General features: G+C 42.0%; 2 protein-coding genes across 2 annotated transcripts; one reads left to right on the top strand and one right to left on the bottom strand.

Moving 5' to 3' along the window:
* The first annotated feature begins 4578 nt into the window (after positions 1 to 4578).
* On the top strand, positions 4579 to 6579 carry LOC110535445 (NADH dehydrogenase [ubiquinone] 1 beta subcomplex subunit 4). Its single transcript, XM_021620437.2, has 3 exons — positions 4579 to 4808; positions 5397 to 5540; positions 6413 to 6579. Exons 1-3 carry the CDS (start codon positions 4632 to 4634, stop codon positions 6473 to 6475), a joined length of 384 nt encoding a protein of 127 aa, XP_021476112.1. The 5' UTR covers positions 4579 to 4631; the 3' UTR covers positions 6476 to 6579.
* A 737-nt stretch (positions 6580 to 7316) lies between these two features.
* On the bottom strand, positions 7317 to 19919 carry hgd (homogentisate 1,2-dioxygenase). Its single transcript, XM_036936650.1, is given in 14 exon segments — positions 7317 to 7451; positions 7525 to 7615; positions 7617 to 7683; positions 7864 to 7997; positions 8167 to 8264; positions 10827 to 11060; positions 11213 to 11292; positions 11387 to 11457; positions 11594 to 11685; positions 11748 to 11816; positions 11952 to 12057; positions 13326 to 13414; positions 19140 to 19211; positions 19905 to 19919. Coding segments are annotated over 14 exon segments (1353 nt in total).

The raw sequence follows: 19919 nt of genomic DNA, 5'->3' as shown, positions 1-19919 counted from the left end.
GTAGGAGTAGCCAGGTGGAAAGCATGGCCAGCCGTAGAAAAATGCTTATTGAAATTCTCAATTATGGTGGATTTATCAGTGGTGACAGTGTTTCCTATCTTCAGTGCAGTGGGCAGCTGGGAGGAGGTGTTCTTATTCTCCATGGACTTTACAGTGTCCCAGAACTTTTTTGAGTTAGTGTTGCAAGAAGCAAATTTCTGCTTGAAAAAGCTAGCCTTGGCTTTTCTAACTGCCTGTGTATAATGGTTTCTAGCTTCCCTGAACAGCTGCATATCACGGGGGCTGTTCGATGCTAATGCAGAACGCCATAGGATGTTTTTGTGTTGGTTAAGGGCAGTCAGGTCTGGGGAGAACCAAGGGCTATATCTGTTCCTGGTTCTAAATTTCTTGAATGGGGCATGTTTATTTAAGATGGTTAGGAAGGCATTTAAAAAAAATATCCAGGCATCCTCTACTGACGGGATGAGGTCAATATCCTTCCAGGATACCCCGGCCAGGTCGATTAGAAAGGCCTGCTCGCTGAAGTGTTTCAGGGAGCGTTTTACAGTGATGAGAGGGGGTCGTTTGACCGCTGACCCATTACGGATGCAGGCAATGAGGCAGTGATCGCTGAGATCTTGGTTGAAGACAGCAGAGGTGTATTTAGAGGGGAAGTTGGTTAGGATGATATCTATGAGGGTGCCCGTGTTTAAGGCTTTGGGGAGGTACCTGGTAGGTTCATTGATAATTTGTGTGAGATTGAGGGCATCAAGTTTAGATTGTAGGATGGCTGGGGTGTTAAGCATGTTCCAGTTTAGGTCGCCTAGCAGCACGAGCTCTGAAGATAGATGGGGGGCAATCAGTTCACATATGGTGTCCAGAGCACAGCTGGGGGCAGAGGGTGGTCTATAGCAGGCGGCAACGGTGAGAGACTTGTTTTTAGAGAGGTGGATTTTTAAAAGTAGAAGTTGAAATTGTTTGGGTACAGACGTGGATAGTAGGACAGAACTCTGCAGGCTATCTTTGCAGTAGATTGCAACACCGCCCCCTTTGGCAGTTCTATCTTGTCAGAAAATGTTGTAGTTTGGAATTAAAAAGTCTGAATTTTTGGGGGTCTTCCTAAGCCAGGATTCAGACACAGCTAGAACATCCGGGTTGGCAGAGTGTGCTAAAGCAGTGAATAGAACAAACTTAGGGAGGAGGCTTCTAATGTTAACATGCATGAAACCAAGGCTATTACGGTTACAGTGGAACTGTCATTTGTTTTTCAACAGGACAATGACCCAACACACCTCCAGGCTGTGTAAGGGCTATTTGACCAAGAATGAGAGAGATGGAGTGCTGCATCAGATGACCTGGCCTCCACAATCACCCGACCTCAACCCAAATGTAATTTAATTTAACCTTTTATTTAACTAGGCAAGTCAATTGAGATGGTTTGGGATGAGTTGGACCACAGAGTGAAGGAAAAGCAGCCAACAAGTGCTTGGCATATGTGGGAACTCCTTCAATACTGTTGGAAAAGCATTCCTGGTGATGCTGGTTAAAAGAATGCCAAGAGTGTGCAAAGCTGTCATCGAGGCAAAGGGTGGCTACTTTGAAGAATCCCAAATAAGTAAAATATATTTGTATTTGTTTAACACTTTTTTGGTCACTACAGGATTCCATATGTGTTATTTCGTCATTTTGACCTCTGCACTATTATTCTACAATGTAGAAAATATAAAAATAAAGAATAACCCTTGAATGAGTAGGTGGGTCCTAACTTTTGACTGGTACTGTATATCTATAATGCAGCACCCCCACCCCCAAACTACTTCCCACAGCTATGCTACTAGGGAAACAATACAATGACTGGATACATAATGGGTGTGCCATGATATCCAGTGTTGTAGTGGAGGGTATACACAGTATAGCCCCTAATTTTTCAGAGGGCTTTGGGTATACTCACTTCTTAATCCCCACTGATACCTATCAAAGTGCTGTAGTGGAAGTATATGCCATATCAATTAATTAGGCTGATTGAACAGGTCAGAATGTTTAGCTTAAAATGTTGATCAATTATTATTATAATTTCTTCACATTTTAGGCGCAGCAATGTACACATGACGGTATGCCTAGGCTTGAACGTTCCAAAAAGCAATTGCTTGAAACACTGCTTTAAATTGCACACCGCATATGCGAGTGGTTTCAGACAGAAATATCCCTTCCCGAAATTTTGAAAGGGGGTGATTTAAAGATGCAACAACCATCATGGGTTACTAATATGACTAGGATAATGCCTTTGGTTGCTAGACAATGAAAGAAAGTCGAAAGAAAACCAATAGAACAGGAGAACACATATGAGTACGTCTTTATTAAAATATTATTGACTCCACGTTTCTATGGTGGGATTTTGGCTATAGGATACTTTGAAGCAAGGTACGACATGCCTCATATGAAGTAAAACGTCTAGGCAGTGGTGAAAAGTCCTAAAGTAAAAATACTTTAAAGTACTACTTAAGTCATTTTTTGGAGTATCTGTACTTTACTATTTATATTTTTGCCAACTTTTACTTTTACTTCACAACATTCCCCCCCCCAAAAAATAATGTACTTTTTACTCCATACGTTTTCCCTGACACCTAAAAGTACTCGTGTTTTGACAGGAAAATGGTAAATTTCACACTCTTATCAAGAGAATATCTGTCACGTTCTGACCTTTATTTCCTTTGTTTTGTCATTATTTAGTATGGTCAGGGTGTGAATTGGGGTGGGCAGTCTATGTTTGTTTTTCTATGATTTGGATATTTCTATGTTTCGGCCTAGTATGGTTCTCAATCAGAGGCAGGTGTCATTAGTTGTCTCTGATTGAGAATCAAACTTAAGTAACCTGGGTTTCACTGTGTGTTTGTGGGTGATTGTTCCTGTCTCTGTGTTTGCACCAGATAGGACTGTTTTGGGTTTTCACGTTGCTTGTTTTTGTTAGTTTGTTCATGTGAAGTGTTTAATTAAACATGAATCAAAATAACCACGCTGTGCTTTGGTCCGCCTCTCCTTCACCTCAAGAAAACCGTTACAATATCCCTGGTCATCCCTACTGCCACTGATCTGGCAGACTCACTAAATACATACTTTGTTTGTAAATTATGTCTATCTGTCAATTAAAACAATAAGAATAAATTGTGCTGTCTGGTTTGCTTAATATACAGAATTTGAAATGGTTTTAACTTTAACTTTTGACACTTATGTACATTTTAGCAGTTCCATTTACTTTTGATACTTAAGTACATTTTAGCAGTTCCATTTACTTTTGATACTTAAGTACATTTAAAACCAAATACTTTTAGACTTTTACTCGTAGTATTTTACTGGGTGACTTTCACTTTTAGTTGAGTCATTTTCTATTAAGGTATCTTTACTTTAACTCAAGTATGACAATTGAGTACTTTTTCCATCACTGCTTTTAGGTGTCAAACAATTAAGGAAAATGACAAATATAGCGATGCCAATGATAGGCTTAACTCGCTTCTGGTGGATGGAAAGGCTTTCCCAAAAACATTCTTTATTAAATGTTTACTAGCTACAAAGTAGCCTATGTTATGTTTCAATCCAGTGGCCATTTTTTAGCAAACTCCTTTTCAATGTACAACAGAAACCCTGCAAACCAAATCAACAGTGCTAGGTTCCTGTACACTTGAATTAAAAGGCAACTAACAACTACACTCGAAAATCGAAATTTCTTAGATTTTTTTCCCCCAGATCTCAAAAGTGGTCTCCTGATTTGGTTCAAGCATTGTCATGGTATTAGAACATTCCTTTTTTTACCCTTATTTTACCAGGTAAGTCATTTACAGCAACAACCTGGGGAAGAGTTACAGTGATGAATGAGTCAATTGTAAAATGGGGATGATTAGGTGACCATGATGGTATGATGGCCAGATTGGGATTTTAGCCAGGACACCAGGGTTAACACCCCTACTCTCACAATAAGTGCCATGGGATCTTTAGTGACCACAGAGAGTCAGGAAACCCGGTGAATGCCCCATCCAAAAGACAGCACCATACACAGGGAAATGTCCCCAATCACTACCCTGGGGCATTGGGATTTGTTTTAGACCAGAAAAAAGGGTGCTTCCTACTGGCCATCCAACACCACTTCCAGCAGCATCTGGTCTCCCATCCAGGACAAACCCTTCTTAGCGTCAGAAGCAAGCCAGCAATGGGATGCAGGGTGGTATGCTGCTGGTAAATATTGTATGTATATTGTAAAGCACTCTAGGTAAAAAAATATATATTGGACTTTGATGTTTGGAAGTCCTTGTGTAAATTTTTCGGCACTCAAAAGTTGACAGTCCGGTGTGGAATCGGTACCGGTGACCCCTGTATATAGCCTCGTTGTTGTTATTCCTATTGTGTTACTTTTAGTTATTACTTTTTATTTGAGTCTACTTGGTCAATATTTTCTTCTTCTTGAACTGCACTGTTGGTTAGGGGCTTGTAAGTAAGCATTTCACGGTAAAGTCTACACTTGTTGTATTCGGCGCATGTGACAAATAAAGTTTGATTTGATTAGATTTTTGAATGCTTCGTGTTGCCATGGGAAACATAACTGCTGGACGAGATAACGCGAGATTTTGCGGCAATCACGTTGCTTGTCTCTTCTCACAAACATGGCGGACTACCGAGAAGCGCCCTTGGCCACTCGGCCAAAAACGTTGGACCCAGCTGAATATTTCAACCTTTCGCTGAACCAGAGACGTGCCGAGGAGGAGAGGGCTGGTTTAAGGGCTCAGCTGAAGAGACAATATCAGATGCAGCTAAACAACCCCCACAGAAAAGAGCTTATTGTAAGTACAGAGTGAGCTAACATGCTAACGCTAGCTAGCTTGCTAATGTCAGACCCACAGTTCACCCGTGTAATGCTAACGTTTGGTAGCCAGCAAGCATTCGCTAGCCAGACTGAGAACCCGACCCGACAAGTTAATGTTCCTGCATTCGGCATTTGAGCTATTCAGCAAATGCCGTCTTGTGTATATCTACGTAACTAGCTATCTTGCTAATTTATAATCCAACAACAGGCAACATCACAGGAAGTTTTTGAGAGTAAGCGAGCTAACGTTAGGCAAGCTGGTTTTATGATGCCTGGTGTTTGCTACTTTAGTTGATGTGACCTTGATGTTAGAATTTCATAGGCATTTTGCTATTTAAACAATTTTGGGTTGCATTCAGTAACATGTATTCTGGGACGACATGACTGTTTGCATTCAACTGTTTCTGCCCTGCGTAGTAGTTGACTGCAATAAGACTGACATCGACTCTCAAAGAATGGCCATCATTAATGACATCAACTTTTATTTGTCACATGTGCCGAATACAACTGTTGTACACCTTACCAAGAAATGCTTACTTACATGCTGCTGCTTTTGTGTTTACAGGAAGACCCTGCCTTGACACGCTGGGTGTACGCACGCACCAACCCCTACAACCACTTCAGAGCCACCAAGAAGACGTCGCTGCTAGGTGGGCTCTTCGGAGTGGTGCCCCTCTTCGTCCTGTACTACGTACTGAAGACTGACAGGGTATGGATGAGATGACACAACCCCTTATCCTGCTCATTTCCTGACAGGGGTCTATTCGAAATCCACCATAGCCTCTATACTAAGGCACTTTATTTAGATATGAAGGGATTGAATAGATTTGAGCAATAAGGTGGACATTCCTCCCATCACAGGGCTTGGTGAAGTTATTGCCATATTGATCATACTGAAATAGTCCTTTGCCTTAGTCTAGGGTTAGGGGTTGATTTGCAACTGTTATGTAGTGTGCTGAAGATTGATCTTACAAAAATGTTTGAGAGAAACCTTAAAAATATTATTGTCAAACAAAGCTTCAAAGCAGATTCGCTCCCCATAATGAAAAAATGATCACTTCACCATGTCGATGAGCTAAGATGAATGAACAGAGTGATTTAATACTGTCTCGGAGGTCTCATACATCACTGCCGTATTAGGCTACATTTGTGTCTGTTAGATGACTAGTGGGCACAGTCTGATGGCCCTGTTTGAATGTAGTAGGCCTACCTAACTATAGTCAGGAGGAAGAACATGTGCTGCTCATGTCTAAGTTCATCTTATACTCTGCAACCATTCTCTGTAGTGTCTGTGACATTTTAGTCTACATGGCACCCCTTCCTCCATTGTTATTGAGATCCTCTCCCTGAATCTGTGCCTGAATCAGGGAGATGTCACAGAGACCTTGGTACTGAGTGTGCCATTGTCACACTGTGCTGTAATTCCTCTGCTATTTTTCCACTGAGAGGAAGAAAAACGACCCTGTATTTATTCATGAGACATTCATTCATATTCTAAGCAGTGGAGGATGAGTAGGTTGCTTAGGTGATGATGCCATCTCTGTTGCCATGGGGACCACACTAACCCCCCTCTGTCTCCAGGACAAGAAGGAGGAGCAGATCAAAGCTGGGACCTACGATCGCAAGTTCAAGCTCGCCTACTGAGTTTGCTCATCACGGACCTCCAATGTAAAGTGTTGTAGAGATAATGTCAGTGTGTATCTATTATTGGTAACTGAATAAAACTTCCGTTATTGTTGAGAACAAAATGAGTGTCTGCCTGTAATTACAAACATCGAAGGGCTAAGAATGACATGAGCAGCAGAGTAATGAAAACACGCTAATAAGACTTCCAGAGTATTTATTCATTCATTTCTGTCCAGTGCAATTTATCAATGAACTGGTCAAAGAAACAAGCATAGACCAAATTAACCAAGCACTCAATATTATGCTGTGAGTGATATCTAAGGGATAATCAACAAGAGGCTATTCGTTCTAAGGAAAAGGAATGAACGACATTGAAGGTGTGTTCCACGGCGCGACAGCGGAGCGACACTAACCTTCCACGTAGATGCATTATTTTCCAGTTGGAACATCCACTGACCTTCCTCAAGTAGGTAGCACGTTTACTGGATAGCTACATTAGTTGCCTTGGTAACCAAACAGACTTGCTAGTTTAGCTAACTAAACCATCAGTCCTAGCTCGCTATTATGAAAATCGAATTCAACAATGGCAATGTCTTCAATTCGACTTCTTCTTTCAAAAGCAGCTCATACATAGAACATGTAAGACTGAACTAGAACCATTGAATTCTACCATGCTGATTTACCGTGCTTTATAGGGAAATAATGCAAGCTCTAGAATGCCCTTCAAGCCAATCAAAAATGAGTATTCAACAATGCCATTGTATAAAATGTATTGAGCCACAGTGTTGTCGTGTTATATTAAATCCTAGAGGATTTTCTGGTGATCTAGGGGAAGTAATGACTGTGTTCTGCCTCTGCTCTACTGTTTGCTGGGCCTCCAGTTGGGGTCAAAGTGTTTGCGGAGTGGCTGTCAGTAGCTCTTGTCCAGCCTCTGACACGTCTCTAGGCCCCACTTAGTTACCGCCATGCTGAACGACTACTCAAACATGAAGAGGGATGTTACTGGATGTCCCACTATGTACAGCTGTTCGGGAATTGTGATCACATCGTGTGTGTGTGTGTGTTACCATGGACCCCTCGGCCACCCTCTCTGGTTTGAGGGGAGTGGTGCTCTTCTACTCGAAGTAGTCTCCGTCAGGACCGTGAGGGGTCATCATGCTGGAAGCCCTCCTCCTTGGCCTCATAGTGGCTCTTAATCAGCCCCATGAACTCACTCATACAGTTCCCTGGAACACAGACAGGGGGTGCTCTGACATAACACAAACACACTACTACAAAACACACAAAGGGACTAGTGACAGAGGGGCATGCTAGAACAGACAAAGGTGTCAGTAACAGAACTAAAGACAAGCATAAGAAGTAACAATTTGAGAGATTTTTTCTGAGGGTTAGTGTGTTTATTATACTGTGGTAGTAGGGGGGTCTAAAGGTGTGGTCAGCCACTCCCCAGCGCGGGGGGAAGATGACAAAGTCAGCGATGGTGAGTCCTGGACGTGTGGACTTGGCTGTCAACACCGTGAAGATGGAAGGATCCTCGTGCAGAGATGGAGGAGAGGAAGGATAAGTGTGTGCATGCATTTTTGGGAAGATCTAAATTCCATACTTCTGGCATCCTCTCCTCGTCACCTTCTCAAAACCCATTGGAGGAGAAGGTCAGAGGGGAGGGACCTCTGACTTTTTGCCTGTGTCTGAGGTTCTCAATGCATGTTTCGAAGACCACACACTTGATTACCATGAAGATGTCCAGGTTGTATTTGTTCGGTGTGTAGTTCCCATGCCACGTCACCAGGTTAAAGGGAGAGAAATCCTACAAACACACACACAAGAAGAAACAGAATAATAGACAAATGTATAGCAGGGACCGCAGCAGCACCGCTTGGTCTACCACACCTTTGAACTTGAGATATAGCCTTACCTCAAGCCAATGTTCATTTTAGGCAAGAGGGCCCTTGATATTCAGAATTGAAAAAAACAGCCGTAAAAGCTGCATGAAAAAAATAAAAAAATAACTCAGGGGGAGGATAAGGGCTGATTTAAAACACAATGTACCTCTTTTCATTCTCTGCTCTTTTTTTATATTTACCCCGTTCTTTGTGATCCTCAGCTCCAGCAGGTATTATGCCGTAATTGGCTTCACAATCAAACTTTCCCAAACTTTCAGCGCCCGCGGCTCGGAGAGAGGGGGGAATCGGAGACGGTGTAGAGATATTTCTTCATCTTGATTGTTAAAACCAGAGCAATTTTATATAGCAGTGCTGTTCTGATAATGTCACTGTGAAAGAGACATTCAATGGTACCTCTAAAATCAATATAATTCATTACAGCTCAAGCTGTCTTCACGGCTGACCCATGTACCTTGTCATATGTGCGCAAGCGCAAGCACACACACATTCTCACACACAGATATTCCTCCTACTCCCACAGACATACACCATAAAACACATACTAGCACACTTGCATACAGTACAAACACACACACACACAGTCACCATGCACCCAGGGGGTCTGAGGGCCCCAAGGCAGGTAATCTCTTGGGCATTACAGTTCCTGTGATAACTCTGGCAGACTCGATTAAAAACGTAGCACAAGAAAACACACACACATACACACACACAGACACACACAAAACAAAAACATATTGGCCCAGTCAAGCAAATAATAAGTTAATTTGAGCAATTTCATCTCTCTGCAGGAGGACCAAACAGCAGGATGAGACGCAGCAGAGATGGAATCTGCCCCACCCACTCCACTTCCAATCTGTGTGTGACACACACACACACTCCCTGCAGTCTTAGGTTAGGTGGGGGGAAAGAGCAAGCCCCAACACCTGGTCCGAACCCAGAGAGGGAGACAAGAGAGAAAGAGAGGGTTGGATGGAGAGAGGTTAACGAAAGAAAGAAGGGTCCGGTGTATACACCATGCAAATATTCCCTCTAACACAGGTATTTCCACAGTTACCTCCCTCACACACACATACACGCAAACACACATCCTTTCGCCCTGTCTCCTTAAAATCCCCTACTGTCAGACAAAATGAGTCGATCCAATTACCTGCTCGACAGGATGCGTTCAGAGCAGGGCGGGAAATCATTCCCCAGTGAAATATGCTGAAATTAGTGCTTAACTCAAGCAAGGTTTTCTCCCCTTCTGAAAGGACAGGCAGGTATCTGGCGGGAACTCCTGGACGAGCTAACTAATTATTAGTGATTAAGGCTGGTAAGGGAGACGAGACCGGAGCCTGCTGCTGAGAAGAACAGTCAGGCGTTTCACGTTAAATCATTGGGGATGGCTGTTCAATGTTCTGTATTAACTCACAGCTAACTGCTAATAGAACCCAATAGCGGTTCTGTATTAACTCGCAGCTAACTGCTAATAGAACCCAATAGCTGTTCTATATTAACTCGCAGCTAACTGCTAATAGAACCCAATAGCTGTTCTATATTAACTCACAGCTAACTGCTAATAGAACCCAATAGCTGTTCTGTATTAACTCGCAGATAACTGCTAATAGAACCTAATAGCTTTTCTGTATTAACTCACAGCTAACAGCTAATAGAACCCAATAGCTGTTCTGTATTAACTCGCAGCTAACAGCTAATAGAACCCAATAGCTGTTCTGTATTAACTCGCAGCTAACAGCTAATAGAACCCAATAGCTGTTCTGTATTAACTCACAGCTAACTGCTAATAGAACCCAATAGCTGTTCTGTATTAACTCACAGCTAATAGGCCTCACTTTAATAGTCTGTACAACTTTTCTCAGGGCCCGATTCAATCAGATCCCCTTTAGCCGACATCCTGCAGCTGATGTTTGCATGGTGTCAATGGTGAAACTGTGTTAGAGCTGTCAAATCCACAAGCAGCTCCAGGTATTATGCCTAAAGCAGACGTTGCCATTGGCTGTCGCATTAAGAGAAATCCCATGCAGCCTTGTTGACAAGTTGTAACACTGAAATGTGAGATGTAATCTACACCTGACTGATAGAAATCCTCATTATTTCTATATAGCCTACACTTTCTTGTTCTGAACTTCTAATGCGAGTGGGGTGGGCGTGGATTCATGGCAATGATCACAAGAGCAGCTGCTTACCGATTTGACAGCTCCAACACAGTTCCACCTCCGTCATTGCCAAAACATCAGCTATGCGGGTGTCGGCTATCGCCGGTTAACGCTTGATCTGATTGAATTTATGCCTCAGATGGCTAGCTAAACGCTAAAATAGTGGTGTCCCATGTATACATTATTACAAGCTACTATCGTGAATTATAATGCTGTATATTGTAATGTTTGTGCAAGAACATGCACCCAAAGACACACACGTTTTTACTCACGCACATAGCAGAAACAAGCAAGCACGTCCTTACACACACACATCTGTTGGCTGGAGAAGAGCTTGCCCTGGTACTTGTTGATGACAGTGTAGCCTGTGGCTACCTTGCAGTCGTCATATCATGCCACCGGAGTCAGAGAGTTGACAAGGCATTGACACGTGGAGGGGTGAACGAACGGGTGTCACACACACCTATGGGTCCCAGGTTGGCACACCTCCAACACGTAGCCTCTGGTCTCCCCGAACACATCCCCACTGAAACGCAATTCTTTCTGCAACACACAGGGAACATGCAGGTGAGGTGATGGACAGGTGAGGAGGATGGGTGATGAGAGAGAGAAAAGGGTTAGAGGAATCTGGTGAGTCTTGACACAGGTAAAAGGAACAGCTGAGATTGAAAGGTTGAAAGGTGTTGCCGTCTCACCTGGATGACACAGATCTCGTTGGGTTCCACCATCATCTTCCCAAACTCTGTAGTGATCACAATCTCCCCCTGCTGGGGCACTGCGAGAGGGAGGAAAGTGGGAGAGTACATAAGACTGCTTATGTTATATTGTGTTTATGTATACTTCAAAAACCAAAGGCATATTTGACTGACCAATGAGAATGAGCCAATGAGCAATGAGCCAATGAGACCAATGAGAGTCTCCGTCTGAGTTGTTGAAGCAACTGAAAAGCAGAGACTACTTTATTAAAAACTTGATATTGGGCATAGAGTTGTGAAGATCAACGATGGGAGAGATCAAATTGTGTATGTAGTACTGTATGTATATAATGGTATCATACAATGGAGACACACACACACCTGTCAACCATGGAGGTGTTGCAGGTGAACATGTGGATGCCGATCCTGTTGTGGGACTTAGTGTCTCCTGCTCCACATAGGGTGTGCAGACCCTATGATTGACAGATGGGAGAACCAATGAGACCCAGGAAAGAAGATAGGCTGTACCAGAAACAGCTAATCGCTATCATGGAAAGCCAGAGGGTTTAATGGATTTGGTGATGCTGAATGGCAGCAATTGCAGCTAACAGTGAGAAAAAAAAACATTTCAAAACCAAATTTCTGTTTCTTCCGCCTAATCTCGCACTCTAATTCTCTCCATTGTCTCACTTTCCAAACCCTGTCCATTTCATTTCTTTCTCTCGCTCTTCCTCTCTACCTGGTTAGGGTCAGGTTCCACTTCATCCCAATTGTCTGTTAGGCTCCCACAGTGCATTGCGGTGTACAGCTTGTGACGGACAAACGGCAGGATACGGTAGAACCAACTGGGAAACAAGGAAATGGAGTTAGGAAAGAGAGAGATAATGTCTGTGTATGTGCATGATTAAGTGTATGAAAAAAGTCCTGTTTATTAGATTTTTACATTTTAGTCATTTAGCAGAAGCTCTTATACAGAGCTATTTTCAGAGGCAATTAGGGTTAAGTGCCTTTCTCAAGGGCACATGGACATATTTTTTTCACCTAGTTGACTCTGGGATTCAAACTAGCGACCTTTCGGTTACTGTCAGGGTTGGGGAGTAACTGATTACATGTACAAAAAAAACTATAAATGTAATCAGTTATGTTACAAGCAAACATTTTGTAATTAGATTATTGGATTACATTATGGCATCTTTCTGTATTTCCAATGGCATTCAATTCAATTCAATTCAGAATTTAAAAAAGGCGCAAGTTTACATTTGTTCAGAGACCACTATGATGACAAACCAAATGCCTTTGCTGGATTGTATTTTTGTATTTTTGTCTTATTCTAATGCCTCTTAAGAGGAAAGTAATCAAAAAAGTAACTGAAAGTAATCAGATTACGTTACTGAGTTGGGGTACTCCAAAAGTTACGTTACTGATGACAATTTTGGACAGGTAACTAGTAACTGTAACGGATTACATTTAGAAAGTAAACTACCCAACCCTGGTTACTAGCCCAACGCTCTTAACTGCTAGGCTACCTGCTGCCCTATACCTAGTGTTATGCGCCCTTTGTCCACGTTCTGATTGTGCCAACATTTTTAGATAGGTGTCTGATTGTCCTGACCACCTCCAGAGGTAACCAGGCACTCATTGTGTCTAGATATCAATCAGGTATAAACAGATCTGGATGATCAAACTATTTAAATCCTCATTATACTGGTCTCTAAAATCATTGACAGGCAGTACCATTGACTTATGGCATCAATATTTGTCTTAAAATAAATACATTCCGAATATCTGTTAAATAATTTGCATACAAGGAGGCACCAGCTAATATCGTCTCATGCTGACACAGTGGATGGATGAGACATATTTTAATACAATGTGTAGACATGACAAACCTTGATCAGATAGGCTGTATCAAAAGACCAATTAGTAGCAAAAGATCAGAATTGGGCTGCCTGTGTAAACGCAGCCACAGTGTTTAGATCTTATTGATCAGATCATGAAACTCACATATTAGCCCCAGATGTAAATGAGACTTCTGTGTAGGCCAATGTATTACTCCATTATTTATTCAATCTGAGCAATGAAGGATAAGTTTCTGTCAATAACTATGATATACCTCATCTTATTGCTTGGCTGTGTGCAGGTGAAAGCGTAGCCGGAGAGTTGTTCAGTGTAGAGACCGTAGGGACACACCTGAGGGTTGTTCTGCTGAGACAACAGAGCTGGGTTTAACATCCTAGAGGGGAGTAACGTACACTGGTATACCGGACACCCCCCTGCTTATGAGCTCTAGGGGCCCATGCGCCTGTCATCAACGTCTATTATTTTTGTTATTTAATACATTATTTTGACAGTAACCCCTCCAAAAAGTAATTCATAAACCTTTTTACTTCCACAGGACGCTAAGTATTTGTTTCTTGGGGTGCAACTTTCACTGGGGATGGGGGGACATGACCCCCCCCCACATTCTAAATTTGTGTTTTGTTCCCCCCTCCCCCAGTTGTATTATTGCACTGTGATACAAAATGAGTCACTGGTGTGCTTTAGAACCATGCAGATGCCTCAGAGCAGTTGGGTATGCTATTTTCCGGTTTTAGACGGCTGGATTTAGAACCGCATGGACATCACAGAGCATGTGGACAGGCTAGCTGTGTGGAGGGAAAGCATCTAAAATGCTGGTGTACAGGACCAGCACGGGAGAGATGAACAGAGGCAGCTGCTGTCTGTGTTTGTTGCACTTTTTCTCTGAGACGTAAAAGCAAGCAGAGCAGAAACTGGCTACTCTTTAGTTGACTGATCTAGCTGGCAAGTTAACTGCTGTTTGATATAAAAACAATGTATTTATTCCCAGCACTGAGCTAGTATTGTAACTGACATGTTACGTTAGATAATGTTTCATCGCCTCTCCACTGAAGTGAATGAACTTCTAGCTGCTAGTTTAGTTAGCTAGCTAGTAGCTACCACAGTCAGTTCAGCTCTAGCTAGCCTCTAGCTATCTGTCATTTAGCAGTATCTAACAACTCTTGTGTGTATGGAAATGTTTTGTAGCCTTTGTTTTGTCCTGTTTCAACAGAAGTAAATGTGACGACGTACCATTGAACCATTAGTTGGCTAACTGTAACTAGCTAGCTAGCTCACTAACGTTAGCTATTATTTTTGCTTCAATCACACTAGACCTGAATCAAACAATGAAACCAGCAGCCAAACAATTGAAGACTGATATTGTGACCCTTTTTGCTGCGCAATGCAAGTTTTTATTAGTCAGTATAGCAATGTAACGTTGTTGATGTGTCAGTTTCCCTAGCTAATGTCTTACTTTTCACACTGACACGGTATAAACAGCTCTACAGGCTTCACTGTCATGGTGCACAATCAGTACACAACACTGTGCTCATCATGTCTTAGCAGGATCAGATGGTGACAGATTTCCCTGCAGGGTCAGACAGCCAGGGAAGACCAGTCTACGGCACTCAGGTGAATTTTGCAGTATATTAACAATATCAGTGAATGATACAAAGTTCCATCTTGAGATGATGGGTAGGATACAGTCTGGGATCAGGGAATAATGGTAATTTCAATTATTGAACCATTGGTTCTATTCTTGGATAATATAATGTATTACACCAAGGTAATTCTTTGTCATGCCTCATCTGAGCATGAGGGTCAGTCTGACAAACATCTAAAGTTGATTTCCAAACTGTATCAAGGGTTGATAGAGGCTTTTCCCAATGACACAAAACATGTCAAATGAAAACGTGAGGAAGACCTGGGAGGCGCTATTGATGATGATGAATGGATATAGATATTTTAGAATGTCCAGTCATGTTCATATAATCTGACATACAGTGCCTTGCGAAAGTATTCGGCCCCCTTGAACTTTGCGACCTTTTGCCACATTTCAGGCTTCAAACATAAAGATATAAAACTGTATTTTTTTTGTGAAGAATCAACAACAAGTGGGACACAATCATGAAGTGGAACGACATTTATTGGATATTTCAAACTTTTTTGGGCGTGCAAAATTATTCAGCCCCCTTAAGTTAATACTTTGTAGCGCCACCTTTTGCTGCGATTACAGCTGTAAGTCGCTTGGGGTATGTCTCTATCAGTTTTGCACATCGAGAGACTGACATTCTTTCCTATTCCTCCTTGCAAAACAGCTCGAGCTCAGTGAGGTTGGATGGAGAGCATTTGTGAACAGCAGTTTTCAGTTCTTTTTCCACAGATTCTCGATTGGATTCAGGTCTGGACTTTGACTTGGCCATTCTAACACCTGGATATGTTTATTTTGGAACCATTCCATTGTAGATTTTGCTTTATGTTTTGGATCATTGTCTTGTTGGAAGACAAATCTCCGTCCCAGTCTCAGGTCTTTTGCAGACTCCATCAGGTTTTCTTCCAGAATGGTCCTGTATTTGGCTCCATCCATCTTCCCATCAATTTTAACCATCTTCCCTGTCCCTGCTGAAGAAAAGCAGGCGCAAACCATGATGCTGCCACCACCATGTTTGACAGTGGGGATGGTGTGTTCAGTGTGATGAGCTGTGTTGCTTTTATGCCAAACATAACGTTTTGCATTGTTGCCAAAAAGTTCAATTTTGGTTTCATCTGACCAGAGCACCTTCTTCCACATGTTTGGTGTGTCTCTCAGGTGGCTTGTGGCAAACTTTAAACGACACTTTTTATGGATATCTTTAAGAAATGGCTTTCTTCTTGCCACTCTTCCATAAAGGCCAGATTTGTGCAATATACGACTGATTGTTGTCCTATGGACAGAGTCTCCCACCTCAGCTGTAGATCTCTGCAGTTCATCCAGAGTGATCATAGGCCTCTTGGCTGCATCTCTGATCAGTCTTCTCCTTGTATGAGCTGAAAGTTTAGAGGGACGGCTAGGTCTTGGTAGATTTGCAGTGGTCTGATACTCCTTCCGTTTTCAAAATTATCGCTTGCACAGTGCTCCTTGGGATGTTTAAAGCTTGGGAAATCTTCTTGTATCCAAATCCGGCTTTAAACTTCTTCACAACAGTATCTCGGACCTGCCTGGTGTGTTCCTTGTTCTTCATGATGCTCTCTGCGCTTTTAACGGACCTCTGAGACTATCACAGTGCAGGTGCATTTATACGGAGACTTGATTACACACAGGTGGATTGTATTTATCATCATTAGTCATTTAGGTCAACATTGGATCATTCAGAGATCCTCACTGAACTTCTGGAAAGAGTTTGCTGCACTGAAAGTAAAGGGGCTGAATAATTTTGCACGCCCAATTTTTCAGTTTTTGTTTTGTTAAAAAAGTTTGAAATATCCAATAAATGTCGCTCCGCTTCATGATTGTGTCCCACTTGTTGTTGATTCTTCTCGAAAAAATACAGTTTTATATCTTTATGTTTGAAGCCTGAAATGTGGCAAAAGGTTGCAAAGTTCAAGGGGGCCGAATACTTTCGCAAGGCACTGTAAATGACTGCAGTTTAAGACCATCCATAGAACATTCTATATGCCAGTGAAACTGATTATCATGCATTCAGAAATTAAATTATTCTGCTGGAGGTGTAAAACACAAAAGGGGACATATTTGCATGTGTTATGGTCTTGTGAATGCTGTCTGAATTCTGGAAAAGAGTATGTTATTTTATCTCAGCATGTCTACAGATTCTTCCTTCTCCCTAATTTTGTTTGTTTGGAAATGTTGATACTGGAGACTGTTCTCAGAAGAATCGGTGTAACCTAGCATTTATAGCGGCTAAGAAATGCAGGTTGGTTATCCTCCCACAACGGATGGCAGAAATGTCAAGTTATGTATCACTAGACTTGATTTATTACAAGATTAAGGGTATACTGTGCAACTTTCATAAGGTCTGGTTGCCTAATATGGAATACTGTTTGACAAATGGAGTCAGTATTGAAAACATGCCCACGTCAGGGGAGATACCTATTTAGGCAATCCCTAGCTGCTGGGCTGCTCAGTCCTGGCCCTGGGGGTCTGCCATACTTGTCATGGATCCCTCCGGAACTTTCCTTACTCACACCTGTCTCCTATTCCCACTGACTAGTACTTGTATAAGTGTGCCTTTTGGTTTCCATTGGGCTGTTGATTATTGTTACTATGTCCGATGAAGCATGTGAGTACCTGTGCTCTGTGTTTTTGGCTTTCGTGCCATTGTGGATTGCGCAGATGATTACGGTCTCGTCCTGTGTGTTAATCATTGTGCAAAAAACACCAGTCTCAAGATCAACAGTGAATAGGCGACTCCGGGATGCTGGCCTTCTAGGCAGAGTTCCTCTGAACAAGTGTCTGTGTTCTTTTGCCCATCTTAAACTTTTCTTTTTATTGGCCAGTCTGAGATATGGCTTTTCTTTTTAACGGCCAGTCTGAGATATGGCTTTTCTTTGCAACTCCGTCTAGAAGGCCAGCATCCCGGAGTCCCCTATTCACTGTTGACGTTGAGACTGGTGTTTTTGCTGGTACTATTTAATGAAGCTGCCAGTTGAGGACTTGTGGGGTGTCTGTTTCTCAAACTAGACACTCTAATGTACTTTACCTCTTGCTCAGTTGTGCACTGGGGCCTCCCACTCCTCTTTCTATTCTGGTTAGAGCCAGTTTGCGCTGTTCTGTGAAGAGAGTAGCACACAGGTTGTACGAGATCTTCAGTTTCTTGGCAATTTCTCACATGGAATAGCCTTCATTTCTCAGAACAAGAATAGACTGACGAGTTTCAGAAGAAAGTGTTTTGAGCCTGTTATCAAACCCACAAATGCTGATGCTCCAGATACTCAACTAGTCCAAAGGCCAGTTTTATTGCTTCTTTAATCAGTACAACAGTTTTCAGCTGTGCCAACATAATTGCAAAAGGGTTTTCTAATGATCAATTAGCCTTTTAAAATTATAAACTTGGATTAGCTAACACAACGTGCCATTGGAACACAGGAGTGATGGTTGCTGATAATGGGCCTCTGTATGCCTAAGTAGATATGCTATAAAAAATCAGCGGTTTCCAGCTACAATAGTAACTTACAACATTGACAATGTTTACACTGTATTTCTGATCAATTTGATGTTATTTTAATGGACAAAAAAATGGCTTTTCTTTCAAAAACAAGGACATTTCTAAGTGACCCCAAACTTTTGAACGGTAGTGTATTTAATAATGATCTCTTACCTGGCTTGATGATTGTGGACATTGTTGCTTACTTTTTGTTCTAAATAGAGACAGCTAGAAGGGCCATGTGTCATTTTAGATTGTGTATAAATGCAGGAAATTAGCTTTAGATGCCCCTCCCCCCCCCCCAAAAAAAAATACAGACCACCGCCAAGTTATGTCCCCAACACTTCTCAACCCCAAGTTGCGACCCTGTATAGACCTACTTTGTATGTGGCTGTCTGGCTGACACATTGGATTTGTTCTTATTTTTGGGGGGGGCGGGGTAACTCCGATTTTGCGGGGGTCCAGAGAAACTGCCTTATGCCGGTGGTAAAGTGGGTGTAAGGGGGTGTTGCTGGATAACAGGTGAGGGGTATAGACTGGTTAGCTAACGTCATAAAAACAATGCCCGCACTTCATAGGGACAGAAGTCTGGGTGTTGTTGTGATTCTGGATGGCCAGATAGCTAGCAACAATGTCAAGAAACTACCATGTGTTGAATTGTAAGTGACTCATTTCAGCTCATTGTATCTTCTTATTGAGGTGTTTAGACTGATGTCATGTGGTAATATGGCAAAAAAATCTCAAGCTAACCAACAACTGTAACAATGTATCTATTTGAGAGACAACTAATGCTCATTGTGCAGTTGTGTGTATATTTTCAATAAACATTGGAGTCTAAATATAGTTTACATGTTGTCAACAATCTAAGCCAACCCCATCTATTTTGCCCCATAGTTGTGCACAAGTCGGTTTTGTTGCTAAGCAACCAACCATCTATGGAATGTTACCTGACCTTCAGGTAAGGCTCCTGGACAGCAAGGGTCTTCAGATGAGAACTCATTCCCAAACCCACTCAGGTACTGGAAGAGAGCCACATATTAGGGGACAGACAGTTGGCTGGACAGTGATAGGCCTAGTCTTTAAAACAGACATATTGGGTGATATTTTGACAGTATACCTGTGTTTTTAATCCGCGCGCACACGTGAGTCTACATTTCTTGCGGAGTATGCTACTTTACTTCATGGAGAGAAGGGGAGAAGAATGTCTAAAGTCTCAGTAAACAAAACAGTGGTAATATAATAGATTATATAAATGTTAACTGACGTTAACTGATAAAAGACACACACTACCGCTGTGTTTAGACTCCAGAACTCTGCGTTCCACAAGCGACTTGGGCACAACATCTGAGCATCTGCTGAATCCAGCCCGATGATTGGGTAGAAGGAAACGCCCCTTCAGCGCACCGCTTGACAGCGAAAGTAGCCTATAGATGTATAGCCTACACACAGTTAAGTCTTACATATTATATTGTAAGATTTCTGACATTTGTTGGTGCGATTGATAGCTCCATCACCCATAAAGTAAAACGTTTAAATGACATTGGAATAACAATTATTATCTTCACTATATGTCAAAATGTATGTATATATATATATATAAAATGAAGAAAACAATTAATGAAAAATAACAGTCAATCTCCGCAATAATATATAACCTGAACATTGCTTGATCATAAATGGAGGTAATATTTACTGAAGTTATGCCTCCTTACCTTGAGCCCAGCCAT

The sequence above is a fragment of the Oncorhynchus mykiss genome, chromosome 11 (assembly GCF_013265735.2).
Source record: "Oncorhynchus mykiss isolate Arlee chromosome 11, USDA_OmykA_1.1, whole genome shotgun sequence".
Taxonomy (NCBI): Eukaryota; Metazoa; Chordata; class Actinopteri; order Salmoniformes; family Salmonidae; genus Oncorhynchus; species Oncorhynchus mykiss.
The sequence above is the reverse complement of the archived record's forward strand: the minus strand, read 5'-3'. Positions and strand labels throughout refer to the sequence as shown.

Excerpts from the sequence above, each read along its gene's own strand:
- LOC110535445 (XM_021620437.2), top strand. The coding sequence starts at position 4,632 with ATGGCGGACTACCGAGAAGCGCCCTTGGCCACTCGGCCAAAAACGTTG. Across the intron at positions 4,809-5,396 it reads CCCACAGAAAAGAGCTTATT|GAAGACCCTGCCTTGACACG; the intron begins GTAAGTACAGAG and ends TTGTGTTTACAG. Across the intron at positions 5,541-6,412 it reads ACGTACTGAAGACTGACAGG|GACAAGAAGGAGGAGCAGAT; the intron begins GTATGGATGAGA and ends CTCTGTCTCCAG.